Below are 15,762 nucleotides of genomic sequence, written 5' to 3' on the forward strand. Positions count from 1 at the left end.
GCCCTGTACAGGGTGTCAGTTTAAGTACTGGTCATATCAAAAAGGAGACATATTTAAGTATTAGAGCATAAAAGAAAGTGCAAAAACGCCACACCAAACGTTCCCTTTTATGAAGCTCATTATTTAATGGTGTATATAAGTATTTGATGCTGTTTAAATGTAAGATGTGATGTACTAATATAATTGTGTATAGTATTTCCTAGAGATGTTTATTTTCTATAAAATGGAATATGTTATTGCTTATAAAATGTTATTAAAAGAATCCATTGATGAAAAAAAATAACGACCTTTTTTGGGAATGTCACTTGTCATAAGTTGGAGCATGCCGTTTTATTGATTTTCATGTCTATTTGTTTGGAATCGATGACACAGCATCACTTTGTTTGAGATGTTTTTTTGTAACGCCAATGTTAAATATACCAGCACCTTTAAATGCTGCTATGACCAATGCCTGCTCTTTTTGTCTTTACTGAACGTGCACTGACATTAACACACATGGTGACACAATTTGGACCGGCATATTGGTTTTTTTTTTGCTGCCCAAGTAAAAAGTGACCATTAGCCACATTTACACATTCCATTGTTTTAGTCATATTTCAAAGATTAAAACCAGATATTATTCAAATGTTAAGTATTCAAATTAGAAACTTGAAATGCATTGAAGAGCAAGTATTACTAATATCAATTAACTTTAGCCTTTGCTTACAAAAACACTGTCTGAGATTAATTACAGATTTATATTAATTTATTCGTTTGCAAAAATGTAATCCCATTTTACAAGTAAACCACATGACCTACTTCACCTTCATCATGAAGTGTTAAACTATTTAAGCACCACAGGAAACACTGTAGTCTTCTTTACAAAATGCTTTAATATTTACATCATAAAAGGATGACACCAGATAACAAGTGATAAAAAGATGTCAGTTACAGGACACAAAAATAACACCTTTAGACATGGTTGCGTCTCATTCACCTCAATCCGACATCTTTCAATCTTTCACATTAGGGACACACTATAAAAAACTGGTTCTGGGACAAAAACACATGCCAAAGTTGTTGCTGTTATATATTTTTTTACAGACCTATAAAAAGAAGAAGAAAAAAAAAATCAATAAACGTTGGTTCTCTAGGAGCATGAAACTATAATGACTGAAAGAGCAAGTATTTTTCTTTATATTGAAGCTACAAAAGAAAACCAGAAGATTCACTACAGGCCCTCTTTGGAAAAAAATGATTCATTTTTTGAAATTGTCTGCATCATGTAACTTGTTGCAAAAGTGCCAAAGGTTAACATTTTAGACTCAGCTGTCTGCCAGAACGGGACGCTGCCAATTCCTTTTGATATTATAGTTGCATACGTGTGCAACAGTGCAAAAGGTCAATTACGTTAGACCATGTGTCATAAATAACTTGATACTGTCTCCATTGACGGTGATCGCCATGGCAACACATTACAGTAACCGTATGATTTGGGCCTGTTCAAAAACTACAAAAGAAAACAGGTTTTAGGGGAAGAAAATAAGCATTTATCTCTCCGCTTATGCAAAATACTGCTTAATCAAAATTTCATAAAGATTATAAATACATTTTAAAATATGTACACTGCAAAACAAAAAAATGATCTCTATGAAAATAACTTCATAAAGCCATATTATTACTTATCTTATCTCATCTCATTGAAATCAGCCACGCAGGGCTAGTGCAGATATAGACACAGAGCTTGTTCAGTGAGTCACCTCTCCTCAGATCATCACCAGTAAAGACATGATTCAAATCAACTTTAACTCTATCAGGACAACCTGCGGAGTGGCTTCCCACTGAACAGGCCCACGGTCGGACCAATCAGAGACTGGTCCTTTTTCTCTCACGAAACAAGAGACGCCTCACGCTGCAGCCAATCAGGGCCGACCGCCACTCCAACCCACTGAGCACTCCTGCCCTTAAAAAGGTGCATCCATATCAAAAATATCGTGGGTGGGAATAAACTGAATAAGTGCAGGGCAAGTATCTCTGTCATGCTTCACACACACACACACACACACACACACACACACATACATACATTCACAAACACACACATCAGTCACACTGCACGGTCCAATAAGAGGACGTGAGGACTCCTCTCTGTGGTCAAACTGTGGCACTGCAACGCAGTCTCACAGGGGGATTCAGCTCGGTAAGTAAGCTTCCTTTATTCTTGTAATAATCCATAGCAACAAGAATGTGAACTCAACAAGTGCTTCCTGATGAAGGGACAGTCAATGAAGAAAAAGATTTTAGATGGATATGAATCTGGATAGTTAAATACATTTGTTGAATAGCTGCACGCAAGAATGCCAGAGACCGTGTGGTAGCGTCTCTGTGGGGGATTTTGTTTTTCCTGTCTGTGTGTTTTTGTATTTCAGAGATGTTTTTATATACAGTGTCCATGCATGTCTCTCAGCACCCTCCCTACATCCCTTCATTCTAGCTGTTGGTGACGGTGGTGCCGCTGCCCAGCTTGATGATCATTTGCTGGCAGTCGTGGAGGGTCCTCTTGTCTCCCAGCTTCTCCAGGGTGCGGGCTGCGTCGGCCAGCATGCCCACCCTTTGGCCCGGAGCCGACAGAAAGGAGGGCGGGAGGTAGCGGCACGCCAACATCACAGCCTCTGCCTGCTCCCGCTGGCCGGGCCGCGTCTCGCACTCCTCTGCACACAAATACACAGATAATGTCATTACGTTGAGCTTTACGGCGTCCTCAGCAAGCAACAGCCTATCAGACTGCAGCGGCTTCTTATTTAATTACTGATGGGATTAAGTGTTGAAAACAATTGGGCAAAACAGAGGAGAAGCTGATTAGAGCTTCTAATTACAGCCATTCCGCATCGCACAGCTCTCAACAACTTTTATTTAAAAAGTTGCAAGAAAAGCAGAATCCTAAATTGAACGTTATCAGTAAATTGGAAATTGACTTTAAAGCTACCTGATTATATCATGATACTGGACTAATCTCACTCATAAAAACAACGAGTAGATTATCTTATCAGAGCCTTTCATACTGCCTTTGAGAAAATGAAGGTTTGCTCTATTAAAAAAAAAAAAAAAAAAAAAAGAAATTCCAAATATCAAAAAACAAAAAGCTTATCAAACCATTCTGCCTGCAGACAGAATTAGGTGTGCCGACTGGATGAAAAAATAGGAATCAGCAAAAGTGCGTCCAAACACACCTGTCTTGGCTCCGGGCGTTGCCCTGCGTCGCAGCGAGCGATCCAGGAGCTGATGCGTGCGGGTGGGGCTGGCTCCCGCCATCAGCCTGGCTGTCGCTTCATGAAGGAACAACTGGAAAGAGATGGAGGGAAGAGTAAAAAGGGAGGAAGAGGAGGAGGAGGAAGGATGACGACTCGCATAATATTCAGCTCTACTTCAGAGAGACTTTGAAGCCTTCTGAACAACGCTGCTAAACACTTTGCCTCAGGGGTGTGTGTGTGTGTGTGTGTGTGTGTGTGTGTGTGTGTGTGTGTGTGTGTGTGTGTGTGTGTGTGTATGTGTGTTGGCGCACCTTCTAGCTAATTTCAACAGATATTGTCTTGTGGACTGCCTGCAAATATGTGCACAAAAAGTATTTGGATGTAAATAAACGATGTGCTTCTCTCAATGTGTTGCCATTTTGTCTGACCATTCAAGGTAATCTGCCTTGATGCCTGAGTCAATCTCTCCAAGTGAGGATTTAAAAAAAAAAAAAGAAAAACATGACTCATTTTAATGAGTCGTGTTTAAAGACTGTTTGTGTTTAAGACTGAGAGGAAATAAGATTAGAAAACAGTCTAGTCAAAAATGTATGTAAGCAAAAACTTCTAATTCACTAGAAGTCTAAAGTACTTTAGATCGACTAAACCGTGGGGATAAACACGGTTATACGTACTCTTCGCATCGCAGGTCTGAAGCTATGTGCCAGCTTGCGTAGGGAACTGAGGTCTTGCTGAAAGCCTTGGAGCTCCGGTGGGGACGCCTGGTGGACCCCCGCCGGGCCGCTGGGAGCCACCGACCCCGTCCCCGCAGGACCGGCCCCCTGCTGCTGCAGGCGCCACACGTTGGTCCTCATCACCAACAGGAGGTCACACAAGAGCAACTGGACTACCTAGAGAGAGAAATACACAAGATCAGGACACAGTTTACTTCCATAACAGGCACTGATTTTTCTTTTTTAAATATTGGACAGTATGATGATGCTATGTAAAACTTCAGTTGCCATTGTCAAATATTCCTGGGTGAAATCTGACTTGGTTATTACATTAAAGTGTTAATGGACACACTTAATCGATGTGTCATCATTTATATTCCTAAAAACTATTCATTTAGTGATTAGAATGATAGCAGGCATATAACAAACAGAGACATTGCCCTGCGCCAACTACAACACAGCGCTACTCAAAGTCTAAGGGCATTTTCCACCCCCACCGTGTGTGTGTGTGTGTGTGTGTGTGTGTGTGTGTGTGTGTATACGTGTGTGTGTGTGTGTTCTGCTGTTAGTGGCCCAGCTCTGTGTTGCACTGCAGGTACATTGCACTCGGCTGAGACACACATGCAATGCAACTACAATGCACCACAGCTCTGGCCGTCGACGTGCACACACACACACACACGTGTGAGCTACCTATCCACCAGCATCACCGTCTGCTGAGCGCCAGAGGGGAGGACACCGCTGCATCACAGAGAGGAGTCGCTACAGGGGGATTCGCAGTCCGTGGTAAAGTGTGTGTGTGTGTGTGTGTGTGTGTGTGTGTGTGTGCACTCAAGTGGTTATGTGTGTGTCATTTTCTGTGTTTACAATTTTATACACGCAGATATCCCCCATTGTGTGCATCCATTTTTTTTATTATTATTCTAATGCAGATGCTTTCGTCGTCACAAAACTTGACTGATGCACACAAATCTGGAAGTGCCTGTGTGCTTGTGTGTGTGTGTGTGCTTGTGTGTGTGTGTGTGTGTGTGTGTGTGTGTGTGTGTGTGTGTGTGTGCGTGTGCGTGCTCATGCCTGTACCTTGTCTAAACTGGAGCTGTGGCAGTGTGGTCCTAGGTTGAGGCTGTCTCGAAGCAGGGCGCTGGCCTTGTCGCTGTAGCTCAGACTCAGCTGGCAGTTTTCTGGCTTGGACAGCAGAGCCCTCACAGCCCTGAATGTGTGCAGACACGTCTTGGGCAGAAGACTCCTGACAGAGCGAGGGAGGGAAAAGAGACAAGAGGACACCGGGGTAAAGAAGTGGAAAATGTGCGTCTGTCCTCTGCACACAAAAGGTTATGAAACACGGTCCTCGTCTGGCTGCAGATGTTCCAGTGTGTCAATGTCCAACTTACTCCGCGTTCTGCAGGCTGCGCGGCAGGTGCTCAACTGTCGGATACAGTCTCTCGGCCGCAGCGTCATCTCCTTGGAGCCAGTTGATGATCACCACGGTAACCGAGGACCACCACTTGGAGTGGGGGTCACAGCCTGGAACGGGGAACAGAAACAGTCAGAGGCGAGACACCCGCAGAAAAACAAACAAACATGCAAATATTTGAATCCCCCACTGCCCACGTTCACATTTAACATGCATGAGAGTGTACACGCACACACGCGCACACACACCACACACACACGCACACAAGCTGTCTGTATTTTGACCTCTGAATCAATCTGTTTCTCCCCTCCGGCACAGTCACAACATGCTGAGAGAAAGCAGCCATTTTGACGACTCCCTCATGAGAGAAAACTACTCCATTTAACGGGCACACACACACACACACACACACACACCTAAAACTGTGGGCAACCTAAGGCTCTGCCAAGAAAAGTCTCCTAATAAAATCCCTGCACAGCCTCCCCTCCCTCCCTCCCTCCCTCCTCTCAAGGTGATCACCGATTTGACAGCGCTGAAGATAGATGAAGCAATCTAGCGGATGCCTCCCTTTCACCTAAACCCCTTACGCTCAGATCTGTGATCAGTGAGGACAAAAGGAAAGTGGTGGGAGGGTGAAAGTCAACCCCGTGGAAATCAAGCAACTCAATCTCAAAAGTACTAAAATGAACTTTATCTCTGTTCAATTTCCTCAATGTGTTTGCTAAATAAGAAGCACCGTCGGGGCAGGTGACTGAAAGAGGCGGGAAAAGCAACGGCAATTCTATCAGAAAAAAAAAAAATAGTAAGAAAGAAAGGAGCTCACATTTACGTTGTTGAATGTGTTCGTGTACTAAAGCAACAGAAGAAATCCCACTCAGTGTTTGATTGGCAATGCTTTAAAAGCAGTTCAGTTTTTTCTTTTGGGGGGGGGGTGCCATTAATTGGCATTCAATATTTTGATGTTAGATTATCAAAAAGTGTATTGAGTTTTCCATAATGTCCAATATAAAGTGCCTTTACATGAGTCGGTTTCTTTCTTCTCAGACAAAGGAATGTATCGGGGACAGATCTTACCGGTCACGGTGGCCATGTTGGAGCCAATAGCGAAGGACTGGGAGGTGGCGCCGGCTGCATCTGATGCACTGATCAACAGCTGGAGATACTCCAGAGCATCAGCATACTCCCTGAGGAGAGACACACACTGAATGGTTACTTTACAGCCACATGAAAATAAGAGTTTTTTTTAATAGTCAATTATGCTATCCTTATTGTTTTTTGTCAAATATGAAATCAACCATGACATTCTAATAAAAAATATTAATGGAAGACAAATTCCAGTGCAGGGAGAAGTATTCAAACAGTTATTTGGGAGTGTGTTTTGTTCTCTCACCCCTCTCCCTGGCTGGAGCTTTTCTCTTTGTGAGGCTGGGCCACACAGTACAGAGCTTTCTCCAGGAGGTGCTCCCTGAACGCCTGAGTCACCTGGGCCAGAGGATCCACTGTAAGGGGACCAACACAGAACATTTACATAAAACTGCCTCAATGTGCATCCAACAAACAGTGGTTTAGGCCACATGGAGTGTGTACTCTGTTTTGTCTGCACTGACCAGTGTTGCCAGCCTGGCTGTAGATGCTTTCTTTAGGAGTGCTGCGGATAGCCCAATCCCCGTCAACAAAGAAGCGGTGACCTAGTGGGTGACACAGCCACTGCATGGCTGGAGGCACGCTGCCACTGGATGACAGACAGGCCTGCCGGGCACTGCTCAGGAACACACGCTATCAAAGAAAGAAAAAAAAAAGTAAAGTTAACTCTAATGTGGACAGAATTCCTTTATTAAAACATGGTAGAAAAATGAACCTACTGTCAAATTAAAAGCATATGAGCTCTAAACGGGATAATGTGCAAGTACCTCAGCGTCATTTAAAAATAATTAAATTAAAATATTACATTTGCACAATATAAATGACGAGACGGTTGTGCATAAGCAAACTGAGGGGACTTACAGAGGTAAAGTGAAGGATCCTTGGCATGCTGGCTTTGACCCGGAGAGCTGCAGAGACGTAGACCTCAGCCAGACTGGCTACAGGCAGACAGGAGCCGGCACACTCTGCCAGGTTCACCGCACTTAGAGCCATGTGCACTGCTGACAGGTGGCTGCCATTCAGCTTACCTGCATGCACAGATACAAGACAGAAAATGATATATATATGCATCTTTCTTTACAGAGAATAATAGTGATGTAATAATCATTAAAAGATTTTGCAAACTTAGTGAACAAACTTTTATCGTCACTGAATCAACACAAACTGACTCTTGCAGCAAAAAGGCTGAGTTGCTCTTTAATCGACTGAGTTTCTGTCACTTCAATAAGCCACCCTTCAGTGTTCAGTCTCACACAACACTGATTTAATTTAGAAACATTCTTTTTCCCCCCACCAACTGACCCGTCATGTGTAGCTGGTGCAGGCGGTGGTAAACCAGGGCGGCGTCGCGGCTGCTCTTGCAGGCGTCCTCCTTCAGGGGGCGATCAGATCGCAGCCCTCCGGCTCTGGCAGCCAGCCAGCGGCCCACCCAGAGGCGCTGGAGGCAGAATCTTAGCAGGGACCAGAGTGCAGCACAGCCCAGGTCCAACTGTGAGATGGGTAAGGGACGACCGAGAGCCTTTAGACAGGTCCACAGGTTCTGACTGGCCTGGGCAAAATCTCCCTGGGGGTGAAAGAGATCAATGATGATGAAGAGGAACAGGAAAAAAGGTAAAAATAAAGGGGTACAGATCTTTCTTTTGGAATGTGATGTTGCTCTTTAAAATGATCAAAAGTCTCCATGAGGATCATTAAATTTGATCTGTTCGTATTTAGTAAACAAACAAAACAAACATACTCTAGCTAGGTCCAGATCAGCCTGCTTGCGGTGCCTCCAGAACAAGACAGAAGATCCAGAGTGGGGTCTGGTTACAGGCTCTCCGTACACCAACAGTCGGATCAGAACCCCCGACACCAGAATACCGTTCATCAGCCACACCAGTATAGTCGGCAGCATCCAGTCCATCCAGCCCCACGAGTCCGCTACAGAAAACACGTTTCGTTAATCATGCGATACATCCCATGAAATCAGATTCTTACATCACTTCAAAACAGCGGATTTTTGTGACACTCCTACCGACAGTGGCTTTCATTTTACCTGCAATATCCACACCCAGGACGCTCCGCCCTGCGTGATGGGGGGCACTGGCTTCTGCGCTTCCAGCTGAGCTGCTGCCGGATGAGCAGAGCAGGGCAGCAAGAGGGTTGAGGGAGAGGAAGAGGAAGGTGAAGGTGCACAAAGCCATGCGGGAACGGTCCAACATGCCGCCAGCACTGCCTCCCGCTGCCGCACTGTCCAACATGCCCACACTCGGCAGCTGTATAAAAAATAAAAGAAAGAGACCACAGAGATACGTTTATGTTAGCAAAAGTAAATGTGACAAAAGTGTAGAGACATATGTTATTCTGCTGATGAGGAACAGTGGTGGTTGACTGAGGATTTTACTCGTTACCGACCACGCTGGATATTATTTTTAGCATGCAAAGCTGCATACCTTAGTGTCCTCCCCCATTGGACTGTCAGGCTCTGAGTCACTGCCACAGTGGGAGAAGGAGGTGGGGGAGCCCACGTCAGAAGCCGGCGGAGTCGGCAGCTCGTTCTTCACATCAGCCGGTACGTCTACCTCCATGGCAACCAGGTCCTTGAGGGACTCTTAAGTAAGAGGGAAAAGGAAAGACGAGGAGAGCAGGTAGGAGGTCAATCAGTGGTACAAAAGTAAAGACATCTTCAACCCTCGATGTCACTTCAGGATAACAGTGGCTATCAATAGACCTCATCACCAAAGGTCAACTGAATGACTTGCTTTCAAGGAACGAAAAGAAATTGCAGAGAAGCTGATATGGAATAACGACGGGTTTTACAGCACGTACTGTTTTTCTGGGCTACCATCTTAAAAGCCATGTTCTCCTGTTTGAGTTTCTGATTGGTCTGCTGCAGGTAACGGATGTAGTCGATGGCTTTCCTCAGCACCGCAGACTTGTTGAGCTATAGGGAAGTAGAAACCAAACAAATACAAGATTAGCTTCTTCCTCTTCTCAATGCTGCAGATTGACGGATTTTTCTTTGACATAGAGAGATGGAGATGAATTTAAATGAAGCTCTTTCCTACCTTGGCCTCAGTGCCAGCCACCAGATCTTTGAGCTCGAGGATCTTGTCGTTGATCGAGGAGCGGTAGCGCTTCTCGATGGCGTTGTGGGCTGTGCGCTTCTCTCCCTTGTGTGGCTGGCCGAGCGGCTTAGCGCTGATGGCGATGCGGTTGATGGGCAGCTTATCAGCGTCCACCATGAGAGGCATCGTGGTCAGGATGGTGCCATTGCCCATAAAGGCCTGAAGAGGTAAATAAGGTAGCCAGAAAATAAGGAAGACAGTAGGAAACACAGGTAAATCATAGTTTACCATTGTTTGATGATGTGCCTACCTGCAGTGAAGTGGTCTGTACTGGGGTGGTGGTGGCCGAGGTCATGGTAGTGACAATGCAGGGGTCATGCTTCAGAGTGGTCAGCAACAGAGACTCAGCCTTGATGAACTGGGGTTGCAGCAACACCTGAGAAAAACACGCACAAGTTCATTAAAGATACACGGTTCTGGGTTTGGTTCCACAACACACAAACAATGAGCACACTGCAGTATTTTCTATGAACAAGTTCTCACAGGTACCTGCTGCATGTGGGGTGCGATGCTTTGGACCGGGGGACTCGTTGACGTGGTCAGCAGAGCAGACGTGGTGGTCAGCCCTTGGAGCTGAGCCTGGATGGTCACACTTGGAGGTGAGGATGACAAGATGGTAGCAGCTTGGCTCACACTGATGGGACTGCCAGCTGAAGAAAATTGTTACATAAATTCCAGCATGTATAATTGTATGACTGAGACACACGCACGCACGCACGCACACACGAAGTAATACAGTGCATGAGGCAATTGCTAATTATTGCAGCAACAACAAATACCCCTGAATCCTTTATAAGTAAATCATTTGAACATCTCAGGACTTCAGTGCCATCAGATTTAAGCAATTACACAACAAATCTCGATTGCAATTTTATAGTTGAATATTATAGATAAGAAATGATAGACCGACCAATACATCGCATCAGTATATGGTATCAGCCAATATAAGCTTTAAAAAGCAATGTCAAATGGGACCAGCTTTCTGTTTATGGCTGTGAGGTGGCAGTTTGTGAACACTGTGATAATGTAATTTCAAACTGGCATGCCACCAACATTCTTTTCGACTGACCATTAAAGTACCCCTTCTTCCACATAACTACTCTTTGATGGTAAAAAAATATATAAGATAAATGTTTTGGTTTAAACTAATTATTGGTTATTAATGCAACATTACTACACTTGACACTTTGCAAGACATTGTCTATGGGTCTGTAGGCCAATAGGTGAAGTATGATCTCACTGGAAACAAGTGATAACAACATTCAGTGTGTCACCTTGTATTTCTTATCAGCTCCAACTGGCCTAGCCATCGCAATCACCTGTCAGTACCAGGATCGAGGGTTTTATAGGAGTAATAAACATTTATTGCATCTAGGAGGCAATGTTTAATTTACAATTTTTTTCCCCCACTGTTGTAAATTTGCGTTTTGCTCCAAACACTAACACATAGTGCACATAGTGCTGGTCGGTGCGTTAAATGATAACGCTACTACGACATCCATATCAACTAAACTGAAAATGGCAACAATCAGGTCTCAATGTCAACATGGCTTCTGCAGATATGTAGATATGCCATACTATGTACATATACAATGGCTGTTGCCCAGACAAAGCAAGTTCACTTAGTTCATTGACTGAGCAAAGTCTATTAGATTTAGACTTGGATATGAGTTCAGCTGAAGTTGAATGACCTAGTTTCCTAGTTTGGAAAAATGCAATACACGTGAAGAGCCACCTAGCAGGGCACTGCGGCTACACTGGGGTAGTTCAGTGTTTGTAGAGTCGTAAGATAAGGCTTTGGACTCGTGGGTGTCTGTCTGTCTGTCTGTCTGTCTGTCTGTCTGTCTGTCTGTCTGTCCTGTGCCAGTCTGAATGGCCCAGGAGAGGTCCACATGTACAACAATCAATGCGGGACAACACCCCAAATAATATGGTGAGAAGGACTGTTAAAGAATGATCGATCCAGAATTTTAAATACCTTTAGATAACCTGTAATGTCAAACTTATAAGCAATAGAAAACAAAACCTCATCGCCATCAACGTGTGCTTACTTGTGTAGCTGTTCTGGATGCTGTAGCTGGTCCGGACCGGTAGAGACTGACCCTGGGCCTGAAGTTGGGCCTGCGGCTGAGGTTGAGGCGGAGTCTGGGGTTGAGGCAGAGTCTGGGGTTGAGGCAGAGTCTGGGGTGCAGGTGAGGTGAAGAGGGCCTGGGGCGACGAGCTGAAAGCCGGGTTTGGTGCTGGTGAGCCATGAGGTGAAGCAGCAAGGGCCGGGGCAGGCGGGCTGAGAATAGGTTGGGGCTGCTCCACCTGCGGCTGTATGAGGCTCTGAGCCTGCTGAGGGGAGGCTGGCTGCGGCCTCTGTGTGGTGTTGGGAACCTGGGCCAGGGGGGACTGCTGGAAGGTGGGAGGCTGGAAGGTCTTGTCTGGGGTGGAGGAACTTCGGGTGATGGGAGGGCCCAGAAGTGCGTCCAGGTGTGGGCTACTGCTTAGGATGGAAGAGGACGATGCAGGTGGAGGTGTGGTAGTGACGGTTGGAGCGGGAGGTGTGGTGATGGACTGGGACAAACTAGGATGCTCTTGGGCCGGAGGAGGCGCTGTGTATGGAGGGTTATCAAACAGTCCTCCAAACTCCATGTCCTGGTTGCCGATGAGCTGTAGCATGTCTGAAGAGGGAGAGAAATCAAAACCACCATCACTACTACTGGCCAAGTAGAAAAATATATATAAGAATCTTAAAAGAAACAGTTTCTTCCAAGAAACAGCCAAACAGAATCAGTTTGGCTTATTGAGTACTGAAAACAACTTCTCAGTAGTAAACTGGATCTCCTTCATTTCCATCTACGCTGCTGGTTAGCCATTCATCAACCCACATGTACAGTGTTTATGATGAAACGGATCAGAGAGTGAACAATTTGCTGAAGAATACAATCGTTATGCTTAAAAATAGAATCACCGAGTAAAAAAATAACGTCATGGCTGAAGGAAGTACAGTACATCTAACAAAACTTTTATTGCAAAATGGGAAAAGAATGCACCATTTTGCCCAAGACCCAGCTAATCTCAGAATTTAAAACTCAAATACAAAAAAGTATAAAACATTCAAAATTAAAATAGTTAATTGGTAAAAATATATATATATATATATTTTATTTAAAAAAAAAAAAAAAAAAAAGTTTGGTTAAGAAAAATGACCCCTGGGGCAGCTTAAAACTTAAAATGAAATAAAAGAAGTTTATACCTTAAAATCATTTTGGTTGCTTTCCATACCCAAAATATATATCATGAATTAGACTCAATAATAACATAAATTTGATCTGAGTTTATAGATTACAACAAAAAGTACAAAAGCTGTGGGACAAAGTACTACAAGGACGAGCAGAAAACGTGTTAATTGTACTGCATTTCTCAACAAACTTATGAAAAGAGTTGTGAAACTAACTTTACTATGGTCTGTAACTATTGACCCATGGGTATTCATTAGCATATTATGAACATAGAATATCTAAAATGTTTCATATTGTATTTTATTCTAATACAAACTGCTGATGTTTAAATGGCAATTCTTTTAAATAAATATGAAAGAAATCATGTGCAGAGTGCATTCAAGGCACTGTAATATACATCTATTTCTGCAAAATTTGGCCTGATGAAGCTCAACAGGACACATCTTGAGTGTGTGTTGCGTCTGCAGTGAAACGCAGCAGCACCCTGGTAAGTCCAGTGTTTTGTATGAGGTGATCGCTCTTGGCCAATCAGAGCGCGTCTCAGAGCCTCGCTATGCCGATCAGCCAAGACAGGAAAGAGAGAGCGCGCTGTCTGTGTGTTACCAGCGAGCAGCAGCACTGAGGTTACTCTCGGTCAAAGTTAGGAAGACGCGTGCACGTCTGCGGGATGTGCATTACCCAGTGGTGCTTTGCCCCAATATCATAAAGAAATACACATAAGCAAAAGCTGTAAAGTCTTGGTGGGGAAAAGGAAAATAGTACACCAAATCATATGTATAAATATTGCTTATTTATAATACTTGTTTTTTTATTTTATCTTGTTTTTCTTTTACTATGTCTCGTGTGCACTATAACCTATGCGGCTGTAATCCTGTAAATTTCCCCGCTGCGGGACTAATAAAAGGATTATCTTATTTTATCTTATCTTACCTTATAATTAAATACTGTTTTATTTACTCTACATCCCTATGCATTACATCAACCGAATGATGAGAATGTGAGCATTACACATACATAAACATTTAAATTGCTTTGCCAGTATTTAGCTAAATAGGCACAAGCTTTTTGATTAATTTTATTAAAAGTATATAACGTTACTGCAAACGTAACAAGCACGTGTTTACAACAAACATAAGTAAAACTAATATATATATAAAAAATATATATAAATATATATATATATATATATATATATATATATATACACTTTATTCCTTGTAAAAAAAAATGCACATATAATATTTGTGAAGTCGGTCAACTGAGGCGGTGAACTCAGCCAGGAGGAATGAACGACAGTAACCTCTGTCAGAGGCGCGCGCTGGGGGCGGGGCGCGTGCACGCGACCATCTAGCAGCACGTTAGCCTGAACCTGCTAGCTTAGCTAACCCGCTCTATTAATCGGATAGCACGAAAAGATTATGATTACGAGTTCTGAATCGCGTGTGTAAGACACGACTGCGTCAACAAGACTGTCTACTGTCACACCAGCCAACACACAAACAATACCAGCTAGCTTCTCGGCTAATGCTAGCTTCCTAAGCATGGAGGGAAGCTAACGATGCGATGCTAGCTAGCTCGCTGCAGCCCTTTAAACCGGCCACTGGATGAGCTCACAAACACTGTTGCGTTGTCTTACCATCAATGTCGCTTAAGAGGGCCGTGTCAATATCGCTGGGGTCATTTAGCGACAGCGTTGGGTCCAGGTTATCCAACGACGGGTCGTCAAAAGACATACTGTTCATCTTTACTGGTGTGTCTGGCACTCCGTTATAGACTTGAGGGAAACACGGGAACACTTCTCTCGTTCCCTACATTTGCCAAAAGATCCCGAGTCTACCTGACACACTCGCACACTGAGCTGCAGCTTTGTATTGATGTGTCAACTAACTACTCACTCCCACCCCCATGATGGTCCAGGGAAACTTGTTAAACCGTGCCAAACACTGACGCTCAGTCAGTACGAACGTGCTTACGGCGGCCGCCTGAAGAACCCGCCCACCTGACAGTGATTGACAGGCTCGCCAGCCAATCACCGCCTTTGTAGTGGATTCCCACGTACCGTGTTTCTCAGGCTTGTTTTGATTATTTGACTGAAGAGGGGACATGCCGTGGAGCATGTGCCATGATTTTATAAGACAACAACGTTTAATTAAATATGACTATCAATGTGCTCAACAAACTGGTGTAATGGCTTCAAAACATCAAAATAATCTAATTTAAAATTATTATAAAATGATTATCTAGTGTGTAAATGTAATATGTTTTATACATAGTAAATGAACCAGTACTATTCACCCCTGTTCTGTACATCGGTATTTATAGCTTCCATATTTTTTTTTACCAAACTGTATTTTGAGGAAACAGCATGGATGTGTTTATTATGGGTTTGTCCCCAACAGCCAATGAGAGCCGATCAGGCGTCAGCTAACGAAAGACAAGTTTGTTTGACTCGGAGCAGCAGCTCCTCCTGTAGAACCAGTGAAACCGACCAATGGGAAGCTCGGGAGCCGAGTGGGGTGATCTGACGTCACATCTCTGGGTCTAGTGATTACATCATGTGTTTCTATCTTTGAACGGTAGCAGGAGCAAAGGGAAATTACCTGGAGGGATACAGGTGGCCATGGGTTAGGGCAAAATAAAAAATGGGGCTGAATTGTAATTTTTGACCTAAGAAACGGATAATAAATACCAAATATGTTCCCTAAGTGCAGTTATATATCTAATTTAGTCTGTAAAGTATTGCGTCTTCCAGTAAAAATACACTTATATTATTAATAATATAAACAATTGGCAAGGCAAACTTTATTTACAGATCAGTATCAGCTAAATTAAAACTAAAATGTGAACACACTGTCACATAAACACAAACGGGGAACCCCACAAAAACATGGTGGGGAATCAGGTCAGTGACCTAGAGTAACACGG

The 15,762-nt window shown here is 43.7% G+C and overlaps 1 protein-coding gene across 1 annotated transcript; it reads right to left on the reverse strand.

Annotated features, from left to right (window-relative positions):
• Positions 1–854: 854 nt before the first annotated feature.
• Positions 855–14,765, reverse strand: srebf1 (sterol regulatory element binding transcription factor 1). Its single transcript, XM_054607637.1, has 19 exons — positions 14,474–14,765; positions 11,662–12,276; positions 10,100–10,260; positions 9,861–9,986; positions 9,551–9,769; positions 9,312–9,426; positions 8,936–9,093; positions 8,539–8,758; positions 8,239–8,423; positions 7,803–8,064; positions 7,362–7,528; positions 6,965–7,133; positions 6,748–6,856; positions 6,432–6,541; positions 5,335–5,467; positions 5,024–5,189; positions 3,905–4,120; positions 3,210–3,321; positions 855–2,690 (listed from the first exon to the last, which is right to left on the reverse strand). Exons 1-19 carry the CDS (start codon positions 14,577–14,579, stop codon positions 2,470–2,472), a joined length of 3,570 nt encoding a protein of 1,189 aa, XP_054463612.1. The 5' UTR covers positions 14,580–14,765; the 3' UTR covers positions 855–2,469.
• Between the last annotated feature and the right edge of the window lie 997 nt (positions 14,766–15,762).

This window comes from Anoplopoma fimbria, chromosome 11 (genome assembly GCF_027596085.1).
Source record: "Anoplopoma fimbria isolate UVic2021 breed Golden Eagle Sablefish chromosome 11, Afim_UVic_2022, whole genome shotgun sequence".
In the NCBI taxonomy this organism is placed as follows: Eukaryota; Metazoa; Chordata; class Actinopteri; order Perciformes; family Anoplopomatidae; genus Anoplopoma; species Anoplopoma fimbria.